The following is a 12,072-nucleotide window of genomic DNA, read 5'->3' as shown; positions in this document are numbered from 1 at the left end:
GTGAACTTGCCAGGACAAGGCTACCACCAAGGTAACCGCAAATCGGCACTTTGCTGAGCCACCACATCTCAAGTCAACCGTAGTGTCTCTCTGCTGAGTACAGGGACTTCGGCAAACCCAGGCGGTAGCGTATGGGTCTCAAACAAAGCAAATGCCTCCTCGCTCTTGAGCGCCTACAAAGCTCACAGGCTCTTCCAAGACCAGTACCATACTCTCCTTATAATTTTAATAGCGTAAAGCTTGGCTTGCTGCCTCAGAGAAAGGCCTGGATATCAACTGTGCAAAGTTTACGTGCCCTCGTTTCCCAAAAAAAGAAAGTATCGATGGCAAATGGAGCCACGGAGAGGGGAGTTTGCAGACAGCTCAGCCAAACCCCAGCAACAGCCACCAGTCCACAGAAGCAAGCCGGAGACGACAAAACATGAGAATAGCACTAAACGAGCTTAAAAAGCCTAAAAATACCCTCATTTTATGAAATGCTTTTAAAAAGTCACAAAAAGGAGACAGAGCTTGATTGAACATTTCTTCATTTCAGATCCGCGGTTGCCTGCCTTCCTCCCTCCCCAGGAATTCAAAACTGTCTGCAGAGGTAAATTATGTATAAGCAAAACATTCCTAAAAGCCAAATTTTAAAAGGTGCACACATTACACAAGGCATTTTAAATAGATAATGTTGGAGGAAAGGAGGGCTAGCCACCTAGATTGACCATTTGATAGATCAGGCACAAATGGAGCTAACTTTATCCCTCTCATCCACTCAAAGGCTTATAATCTCACACCTTGGAGCAATAAATTAGGAAGAAGCATTACATTAGCACTACAGGCACCACATAGAAAATTTAAACTTCTGCTACCAGTTAGAAAACAAGTTCTATAATGGGAAAAGCTTTAAATAAGAAAAGGTAGACGCAGCACCTAAGACACTACAGGGCAGCGTCGGCTACCGTGGCCTTTTTGCAATGACAACCTTTGCCACTGTGGTTTGGGAATCATTCAGCACAGGCCTGGGATTTTGTACTGGTCTGGAAAGTGCCAGAGACACACTCATCTCTCGTAGTTTTTGTTTCTTTCTCTATAAAAGTGACAGCAATACATTCATTTCCAGCTTTACTGGAGGAGGATTAATGCACTCCCTCTGCTCCCGTGAGCCCCTTTTTCTTCTTTCGTCGTCACACAAGGATAGATATTAGACATGAAGAGTCGAGTTCAAAATCCATGTCTTAATTTGCACGAGTATCCACTTAGATGGAAAATTAATGTAGCTCAGACTGTAAAGCGCTGCATCTTTTCATGAACGGGCTTTATTCTCTTTTATTTAAAGAGGAGGAACTCACATATGGATCTATTAGCATGAAACCGAGACAGGAGAAAAAAAAACAAAACGATACCTCTGGTTTCATAAAATTAACACAACATTCAATTTTTCTCCACAGATTTAACTCCAGGTGGACAAAAAAGGATAACAGGGCGGTCAGAGCACCAGCCACGGACCCAAGACGATGGGGAGCAACACTCTTGCCCTGCCACTGACTCCCAAGATCTCAGAGAAGTCACTCCCGCCACAAAAGAGGTGGCAATACCTCGTAAACTTTTGTTACATCCCATAAATTATGCACTATAGGAATAGGATGCAAACATCCACGGATACAAGTTTTACTTCTAACAGCTCCTGTGCAAACATGTTAACAGGCTCATTTCAGCTCCTTATTCCCAAACCCATCAGCGAGCTTCCCAAACCCATCAGGGAGACAAAAAATGGTGCTCCAGGTCCAGGCTGCTCCTGGACCCAGCGCTCGGGAGGGATCCCTGCCCACACCCAGCCCCGCGCCCTCCTCCGAGCAACCTCCTGCCCCCAGAGCTCCCCGAAGATCCGAAACTGAATCTGCGATGAAACAGCACACCAAGCTGGAAATTGCAGAATTGTTAATGAGAAATGGGGAATTTGCATCTTCCTCCAGCCCAACACAAACAGGCTCGCTCTTTCTGCTGTGTTTCTTTTATATTTAAAATTACAAACCTGAATGCGTGAGCCAGTCCCTGCTGGCGGGCAACCCAACCTAAGAGGAAAGGATCTTCTCTAAGAGCAAAAACACACCATCCACCTCCAACAAAGTCACCAAAATAGAAAAAAAAAAAAATAAAAAAACCACCATCACATAGGGTGGCCAGAGCACACTACCAGGTTAAAGCCTGATTTACCCGATACAGAAACACTTCCTCATGCAGCTTATTTTTTTAGTATAGGTACAAAATATTTGGTGTGACCTTGGGTGAGCCACTTCACGATGCAGCAGGGAGCACTTGCAGACAGTAACATTTTCTCGTGCTTGGCCCCTCTGCTCAGTGTTTTTGGGGCAGGGACCTTCTCTCTACACAAACAGCACTTTGCAAAAGAGGAGCTGTATTTTTCGAAGGCACCTAGGCATCAGTAACATATTTTTTTCTTAAGTAGCATGATGGACCAATGCCACATGCAATAACATAACCAGAGAGACGAGACTCAAATACTGGCAAAATAAGAGGCACCTGTGTGCTAGAGGGAAGCATATTATTATTTTTACAGTGTACGCTAACAGTTGCTGCTCTTAACTTTTTGTTTCAATCGAAGCTATACCGTAGTAAAGGAGGAAGATGACAGAGAGAAAAGAACATGAAATTGATGAAAAAGACCAACGGTTATATTCAAATCTAAGCATAAAATGTGCTGGGTCTGCAGAATGCAGGCGGAGTATTTCATCTTTAATTTACTTCTCTGCCCCTCTGACTTCAGTAGCTCCAAGAAAACTTAGAAGGAAGATTTTGGGGGCGGGGGGGGTGATGTATACTTTTTTTAATATACCTTAAAGGAATAAATGACTAAAGAGATACAAAATTATTTCAGAACGAAGCAATAATGAGGAGAAAAGACTAGACATCAGTTGATCCTCAATGGTTAATGGAGGAGAAAGGCAGGGGAAAGGAGAGCTTATACTGGTGAATGCTGTGGCCACAAACACCTCTCTTAAACACATCCAATTTCACTGATGTGAAAATCTCCACATGAAGGAACAGGCGAAAAAGAGCTTAAGTGGGAACAGGGTGCAGAATGCCAAGTGCTACACTGAATAATTCAGATCCAGGAGCGCTATTGGCCAGGCAAGAAAATCACACCCCCCTGCTAGTTTTAAAATCAAAGGCCAAGGAGGGATAAAAGGGAAAGACAACACCTCTTTAAAGCAGAGATTACGCTCTGCGGTTCCCATTTCCCAACTTCCCACAATGTTTTGTTACAGGAGGAGCGCCAGAGCCGGGGTACCGCGGCAGTGCCAGGCACGGCACCACGCTGCCCGCGGCTGACCAAGGAACCTGGAAAACACTGCTGCCTTTTTGACACCACTCCTTCAGTCCAACGGCAAGAGAAAGCCAACTCTAAAGCAGGTAACAACCAACCTTGACTTCATAAGAGTCGCCGTCGCAAGACTTTTTCAGCACATAAGCAGTTCTTCAGTTGCTGAAGCTGAGGGTAAGACCCCATCAGGGCTTTCACTTGGGTCTTGACCACCACTGAACCCAACCAGGTTCTCTCCCCTGCCTCCACCCTTCCCAAATTACAGCAACGCTTCTCCAGCACCAGCTGACGGCGTCGGATACATGGATTTCCAGGCGAGGGATGGGAGGTGCCATAAGGAGAGGCTGTGCCCCCAGCACTGGCTGCAGTACTCCCTGGAGAAAGGGCATCCAGCAAACTACCTTGCCTTGGCCACACACAGGCAGAAGCAGGGGGGTTATCAAGTCGCTTCTGCAACTTTCAGGCCATAGCTACTACATTAAGCTCGAAATAACTGTCCTGGGTGTGTTTGGTAGCATGGTGTTATCTTTTATGGGGCTTGAAAGATGCAGTGCTACCAAAATCCCATTTAATTCTGACTATTCTAGTGCAGGTCCACACACTCAACTAATATTAACATTAAATTTTGGAAATGCTCCTAAAAGTAGGCCCTGGAACATGACAGCCATAACACCTTCCACTACAAGGCCCAAAAGTGGAGCAACTTTGACTTCTTTTTATTTTATAGCTGTCCTGGCTTTCTAGAAAGAGGTACCATGTAGACAGAGTACAAGTCCACCTTTGCTGGGTGCCCAGCTTCAAACCATCTCTTCCATCCACCTCCTTCGCTCTTGATAAATTAAGATAAACATCCCTTGGTTCCTTTTACCCCTGCAACACTTCTGCAGAGGAACCCACCCCATGGACAGGCACGATGCAAATCACAGCAGCGGGATTCCTGGGCTGATCCTAAGGGCAATCCCATCACCAACGCTCCAAAAGCTGCTCCTCTTCCATCTGAACCTGCATCCTGCTTCCCAGAACTGGTGAAACCAGGAAAACCCCTCTAGGTTGACCTGCAAAGCCAGAAGTGTGTGCATGGTAGGGAAGGGGGGAAAATGGTGGGAGAGAGAGAAGAGAACAAAAACAACACAACAAAAAAAAAGGGGGGAAGGAAAAAAGTGGGGCTGGCCTGTTTCTTTCTTCTCTACCATCTATTCAGTGGCAGCAAGGGAGGTCTACAACTGTTGCGTCACGTAAAGCACAAAAAAACCTGACAAGCATGTTTTAGCTGATGGAGACCAGAGTGGACAGGAGGCTGGTGACAGCTCGAACGCGGGGAGTAAGAGACCTCCGCTTTAACTGGCTGTTTCTTGCTATCTCATCAAGCGAGCAGGAGCTTACAGCCTGGATGGGCTGCTCAAAGACAGAAGAAATGGCAGAAATTTCAGCACATAAATACTTTAGCTAACTACCCAGGCTCAGGTTAGACTCTCACTCCGGTCCAGGGATACTAAATTTTTAACTCTGCTTGATCCACCGAAACCTACACCAAAGGGAAGGTGCAGAAGATGCTTTGAAATGGAGGGGGGGGGGGGGGTGGTGTTAAACCAGGCTGTGCAGGACCTGGCGAGGTGTTTATAAATAATGCCACTAAAAATAATACACTGCAGGCTTGCATCTCTAACATAGCATTTTCTTCTCCACAGAACTGTGACAATGGTTATCTCGGTGGTATAATTATCTAGATTTGATGACAGATTAAAAAAAAAATATATATCCCAAACACCTGTTCAAGAGTTTTGTGTTTTTAAAGGCCATTGCCATTAACCTTGGGCCATGCACTTCATTGTGTTTAATTAGCAAGCTAATGAAGCCAGTTTTATTCCCTTTCTCAAGCACAAGAGGATAAATACAAGACAGTGAAAGAGGAGACCAGATCCATTTGCAGCACAGTTCATTGCTGCATGGCATTACTTAAACTTGCACCAAAATAAAAGTAATGTAATGGCTCGGGAAAATGTGTTAGCAATGCATTCTGCAAGACAAATCCTTTTACACCTTCTGTATTTTCTAAAGCTCATAGATTAAAACATGATTTCTGAACATTTGGGCTGCAGAAAATTTGCAAACAAAGGGCTAAAAATGAACATAATGTTTTCCTCAATGAATCCTCAGTATTCCAAAAATTAAGCATAACAGATTTCTTTTTTTTTTTTTTTAAAGAATAGCAGCCCATGCTTGCTTTGTTACAGCCAGCCAAGGTAACGATGAGAAGCATCAACAATGGAGGTCAAGCGATTTTCAAAAAGCCCACCACTTTCGCACAGTCCTAACGTGTACACACACAAAAGACATACTTCAAGCAAAGCCCAGCGCTATGAATCCCAGCAACACATTGCAACTTTGGGTATTTGAGGTTGCTTTCTTTTTTTTTTTTTTTTTTCTTCTTTTTTTTGACTGAACAGCTTTAGGAAAAACTGGACAATAAAGATCACGTTGATAAACACTCATAAATATCACAAGAAAGGCAAAAAAAGCTTTAAAAGAGAGGGAGGGATTTACAGAATTGCGAGTTCACTGATTTCATGATCCAAGAGGACCCTTCACGTAAACAGAATTATATTCATTTTTGGGGGTATTGGATTTTCAAGGGGGGAGAAAAAGTCAGCGTAGGTATGCCCTATCAGATTATCCTTTTCATAACATGATACATTTAAGAAGCTTTCAGGGTTAATTTTTTGAAAGCAATTTCTTTTTTGCCTCCAACTTAGATTTCTACCACTATATGCACACAGCCATAGGACCAGGTTAAAAACCAAAACCAAACAAAAACCCAACCCCATACCCAAAACAAAACCAACAACAACAAAAAACCCCAACCCGGAAGCCATCTCTTTTATTGAATCACCCGAGATAAAAGGATTCCAAGATATATGGAAAGAAAATACATTGACCATAAATCTCCTTTATGCACATAATAGAATTTTCCAGCCAAGAGAGCTGTTGTGATGATAGCAACGCCGAGCACCAGGAATACTGATGGCACACACACACACCGCCTGCTTCTTCCAAAATACCTGCTCTCCCTCAGCACTGCTATGTAAATACAAGCCCGCACAACCCCCTTCCTAACACATGGAAACAAAGCTGCGTACAAGTGTCCCAGCGATCAGATAAAAAAGCCCAAGCTGGCTTTGCTCACCATCAAATTAATTTATTGTAATTTTTTTATTTATTTATTTTTATTGCCCGCTCCCTTTTTATTGCCTCCCCCCCCCTCACTCCGCCTCACACTTTCGGTGTGACTTAAAAAAAAAAAATAATGAGGCGATGGCAGTGTTTATGATGCCAAAGGCAGGCGGTGGCAGTGCATATTTAATGGGCACTCGGAACAAAGGAAGCCCGGCTGCAGGAGCGCCCCGGGGCCGGCTCCGCCGCCCGCTCCCCCCGCGCCCTGCCCCGGCCCCGGCCCCGCCGGGCACCCCCTTCCCCGGGGCGGGACACACACACACACACACAGAGACAGACGTGGGGACACCACCCCCACCCCCCCCAAACTCCCACCCGCTTTGCAATACAATAAAGCCGCGATGGTGAAGCCGACGGGAACTCTCCGGCTGCCCATCGCGGAGCGGCGAAAGGGCACGGCTGCAGCATCCCTGCCTCCCACACCCTGCCCCCCCCGGGAAGCCCTCGGCCACAAACAGCCCCCCCCCCCCGGGCCCCCCCCTCTCCCCGGGCTGGGGGATGGAGGTAACGTAACAAGTCACTGCCCAGCGCCGGGGCGGGGGGCGGCAGGCTCAGCCCCCCGGGAGGGGGCGAGGGGCTGTGGTGACCAGGCGGGGGGGGGGGGGGGGGGGGGGACACGACACATAAAATTGCTGCCGTCCCGGTTTCTCCTGGGGAATATGCAGCAATAATAAAAAGGAACGGGAAAACCAATAATAGCAATGAAAAAAATAAAAACAAGGAGGGAAAGTGGGGAGCGTGGGGAATTCAAGCGTGCCCGCGTTTTCAGGGCTGGGGCACAGGGGGTCTGACCCCTCCCTCCTGCCCCCCCCCCCCCGTGGGTCCGGGAGGGGGCACCCCTATGGACGCGCCCCCGCCCCCGGAGCGCTGCCCGGGTGCCCCCTCCCGCTCCCCCGGCCGTGCCCGGGCTTTGGGCTAACTTCCACCCCGCAAAACACGCACCCTCCAGGTTGGAGCTGAAGTTTAGGGGCCAGCCCAGTTCCATGAAATAAATGGAATGAAGAACATACCAAATAAGCACGCACACACACACCCCCCGCCACAGAAGCCTCCTCCCGGGGGATGCTCTCCCAGGCCCCCCCCTCCCGCCCCGCACACCCCCTTTTCCCCCAACTTTCTCCCAGCTCCCCGCAGCGCCCGCCAACCCCAAACGGCTCGTTTCGTGCTGAACAGGCAAACCCCGACGGGACCGCGGCGTCCCGGGGGGGCTGAGGGGGAACCGGGGGGGTCTCCCTCCACCACCACCTCGGGGCGGAGCGCGGGGGGGGGGCCTCCCCTCCACCTCCCCGCCTCACACCACCGCAGCCCGGCAGGAGCGGGGCGCACACATGGCCACTACCTGAGCGGCTCCGCACCATTTCGGAGCAAACCCCAAGGTCTCCCCGCTCGCTGCTCCCAACTTCTCCACCACCACCACCGCCACCACCACTCCGGCAGCACCCGCCCAGAAGTAAATGCCCATTTTTGTAAAGTTTCCTCGATATCGCGCCGTGTTTACATTGCCATTAATTCCCACAGGCTGCCCGAAGGGAACAAAAAGCAGCACGGGAAGGCTCGTCCTGAGAACAGGGAGAAAATGGGGGGGGGGGGGGGTGAAAAGCAAAAAGCAAAAAAAGGAAAATAATAAAATTAAACAGATGGCAGCGGCGGGGTTATTCCCCGGTTTGCAGGCTCCCTGGTTGCTCTGCTCCGTTTTGGAAGGTGGCTGCAAATAATTGCACGGCCCATTCAATTCTGCATTTGGAGAAGCGACCGTAAGCCCGGGCGGGAGGTAAACACGCAGAAATGCACTTACCTGCACAGAAAGTTCCACAAAGCAAGGCGAAAGTCAGCCACGAAGCAATCATATTCCTTTACTTTTTTTTCCTCGTGTGCCCCTCTATCCCCAAGGGAAACAAAAATAAAAATAAAAAGATCGAGAGAGTGAAAGAAGGGGGGGGGGGGGAGGGAGAAGCGAGGCTCTGCCCTCTCGCTCTCTCTTAAAAAGAAAAAAGAAGAAAAAAAATCCGGGGGGGGGGGGGGGCGGAAAATCGGATTTAATTCCTTCGCAGTTGCAAAATGTATCCAGTGGAGAGGAAGAGCCCCGCAGCGCCCGGACGGTTCGACCTGCTCCTGCCTGGCCCCGGCGTTTGCTCCGAGCTTTCCAAGAGTTTCTTTCCCTGGGCTTTTGTGCTGGGAGCGCGGCGTGCACCACACACCGACTCCCCCTCCTCCTCCTCCTCCTCCTCCTCCCAACCCAGCCCCTCCGGCTCCCCCAGCAGCAGCAGGGGCGAGCACACACGCACACGCCCGTGTGCGCGCACCTCCTCCCCCCCTCCCCTCCCCGTGCAAAGCACGCGCAGCCGTGTGCAAGGCGCGCAACGCCCCCCCCCCCCCCCCCCGCACACAGACACACACACGCACTCCCCGTGCAACGCACACGCGTTCCCAGCGCCGGCGGCAGCAGCGAAACTTTACAAGGTTACCGACCCCGCATCCAGCGGCAGGCAAGGGCCCGCGGAGGGGGCGCGGAGCGGGCGCGGAGCGGGCGCGGGGGGCTGGCGGCGGCGGGCCGCGGCATCGCGGGCTGCGCGGAGCGAGGGGGCGGCGGGAGCAGAGGCTGGGTCGGGAGTTGCCATGTACAGGGGAGGGGGAAAAACAACAAAAAAAAAATGCGGGGGGGAAGGGGAGGTTTGTTGTGGTCTTTTTTTTTTTTTTTTAATAATTTAAAAAAAAAAAAAAACCTGAACCGCGTCCAAAATGGCTTCTAAAAAAAGGGAGAAGCCGAAGCGGAGCCAGCGGGGGAAACCCGGATGTTTGATACAAAGAGGCTGGAGGGGGGCGGAGCGGCGCGGGGGCTCCGCGGCCGCTGAGTGGGGAGCGGGGCTGCCCGTCAGGGCCGCGCCCCGCGGAGCGCCGCACACCGCCCGCGCAGCCCCCGCGGGGAGCCCGGGGGCGGAGGGGGAGGAGGAGGAGGAGGAGGAGGATGGAGGGGCGCAGGGCGAAGCCACCGCGGCCTCCCGGGGAAAAGGGGGTGCCCGCCGGGACCCCCCCCTGCGCCCGCCGCCTTCCCAGGGGAGGGAGCAGCGCGGGCCCCCCCGGGGGCAGGAATAAACCCTGTCCCGGCAAAAAAAAAAAAAAAAGCGATCCTCCTCTTGCAGGTTGGTGAGAATGTGTTCTCCCTGCTCGTGTCCTGCCTGCCCCGGAGCCCCCTGCACCCAAAAAAGTCCCTTCATCCCAAGATCTTGCAGGAGGAAAGTGTCCAGGGGTGCCAGAGGCACCTCAGCAAAATCAATTTTCAGGCTGTTTCAGGGTTAATAAGGTTTTCTCTATTGCCAGGGTTACAGGAATTGAACTCTCTCCGCAATTTATTTTAATTATAACTAAATAATACGGCATTAGGGAGCACCAAAGGAATCTTAAGGGGAAGGAAGAGGAAGGGAAGATGCTGAAGTTGGGTCATTCCCAAGACTTTGGGTCTGCGAGGTCCACTGACTCATCGGGAGAAAGGGCTGCGGCGCGGGCGCTGCGCCGGCAGAGCTCCTGCGCACGATGGTGAATCGCAGGTCAGCTCTTGCTAATTTGTCCAATGGGGAGGAAGGCTGAAAATATTTCTAAAACCATTCGCTTTTTCCTCTGGAGGGAAATAAAAGTAAATATGAATCATTCTTTAAAAGTTTGAGAAGCATTTTTTTCCAAGAAGATATATGTATAATTTTTTACAGTAAGACGCTCACAGGAAACTTCAGGAGGCTTTCATAAGAACTTGTAACCTCTTTGAAGCTGGAGACTTTTTTTATGTATGTATAGCACTTGCGTAACAAGGTCTTAACTGTGAATGGGATTCCTAGGTGGAGTTGCAATAAACTGATTAATAGTATCATTCATGGTATCATACTTCATTCATATGTTTGCTATAAGTAAAGAGGAATACATCAGCAGGAATATAGTGGTTGCGGCTTTAAACACGAGACTCTTGGGGGAAAAGTTACAGCCAGCATGTGCACCGGTGGGCAGTGCAATTGGTAGAGCTACAGAAAATGCTCAAGAAAATAATTTGTGGAGCAAAAAGCAGCAAAAACAAGTCCTGGAGAGCGCTGCTGGGCAGGTCTGTGACATGGAAAAAGCAAGGTGGGCAATGTCACCCAGCTAGTCAAATCACAGGTAGAAAATAAGGAGGAGACGTGTCTGTCAAAGGGGTGGGTCAGGGATCGATCCCTATTTATTCAGAAACAAGCACTCACAAGTAGGGTTTTGATTTTTTTTTAACCTGGAGACAGCGAGGACTGATTTTTGTCGCGGAACGCTTGTGGGACAAACCTCTGAGAAGGCCACTCGGGGTGCAAAAGGGAGTGCAAATTAGTGGTCAGAGGAGAAGTAAATGTCCTGGCCATGGGCTGCAGCAGCTCGGGGTGCATTCGGAGCCTCGAGAGAAGAGACAAATAATGGGTCAATATTTCCTATAAGGCTGCTTATTTCCTTTGAAGCAAATAACAGGTCAATATTTCTGCTTATTTCATTCAAGGAATAAGTTCTTAAACAGCTACCAAGTGGGTGAAGTATGGAGAAACGTGTGGGGGGATAAAATACAACCCAGTGTTTCACCGTACCGGCATCCCCATGATTAGCTAAAACCAGACATTTAATTCATACCAAGAAAATATTAATCCTCGGGAGCAGGCAGCGTGGCTAACATAGCCATCGCTTGGGCTGCGTCCCTGCCCCGGCTGAAACGCTCCTGCAAAACGCCGCTCCCGCGTTTAATCGCTGCGCTATGAAAAGCCCCGTTTCACGGTACCTGAATTTGTGCTTTACAGGCAGAGACCTGGGAGCATGTTTATCATGTGGCTGTCACCGTTTCTGCAGAAACGGGCCCAGGGCGCTTCGGATCTTGTCCTAAAGCCACCCAACGAGGCGGGCGTAGCGTGGCCTTTTGCACTTGGACAGCGTGCTGCTTCGTGGTGCAGGCGATGCTGCAAAGAGCAAACCGACAGAGAGACAGGCAAAAATCGCCCTGGGATAAATCATACCCTGAATTTTCATTTATTAAACACCAGGGTTGCCGTCTGTCTTGCTTACATTGTTTCACAGGGAGATGTTTACCCTCCTGAAAAGCTAAAATGTTGTCTCCACTTGCAACATAAAAGCCCAGGAGTGAGTATTGTCACTGGAGATAATGTTACAGCCTTAGCAAGATGACACTTAAAAACTTCGTCAGCCTCCAAGAATTTCGGAAAGAGCGGTGAAGGAAGGTAGCAAGTGTTAAGAGCGGGTAGTACTTGCAAGAAGTACCCTTACGAGCGGCGTTTTCAAGAGCTTTTTTCTGTTTCCAGTTATCACTAGAGCTGCACAGCTCGGACCATTTTTAAATAATTATACTTAACAGTTAAAAAAGCCTCCCGCACTAAAATAAATTTTAGCTAAGATGGTTTTATGCTTTGCAGCCTCGTATGACACTCAATCTTTCTCGTGTGACTGTTGTAACAAGTCAAATTCATGTATTTTGATACCCCGCACGTGATAAAGATACTTGG

At 49.4% G+C, this 12,072-nt stretch overlaps 1 protein-coding gene across 1 annotated transcript in view; it reads right to left on the bottom strand.

The window, feature by feature from the left end:
- Positions 1 to 8,406, bottom strand: part of ACVR2B (activin A receptor type 2B) — a 97,891-nt gene extending 89,485 nt beyond the window's left edge. The window contains exon 1 of the mRNA XM_087763818.1: positions 8,355 to 8,406. Within this exon, the coding sequence (XP_087619944.1) occupies positions 8,355 to 8,406 (52 nt within the window). The remainder of the gene's footprint in view (positions 1 to 8,354) is intronic.
- Between the last annotated feature and the right edge of the window lie 3,666 nt (positions 8,407 to 12,072).

This window comes from Nipponia nippon, unplaced genomic scaffold (assembly GCF_047370975.1).
Source record: "Nipponia nippon isolate SJK-2023a ecotype South Korea unplaced genomic scaffold, ASM4737097v1 scaffold_1, whole genome shotgun sequence".
Classification (NCBI taxonomy): domain Eukaryota; kingdom Metazoa; phylum Chordata; class Aves; order Pelecaniformes; family Threskiornithidae; genus Nipponia; species Nipponia nippon.
Note: the sequence above shows the minus strand (reverse complement) of the source record. Positions and strands in the feature narration are given on the sequence as shown.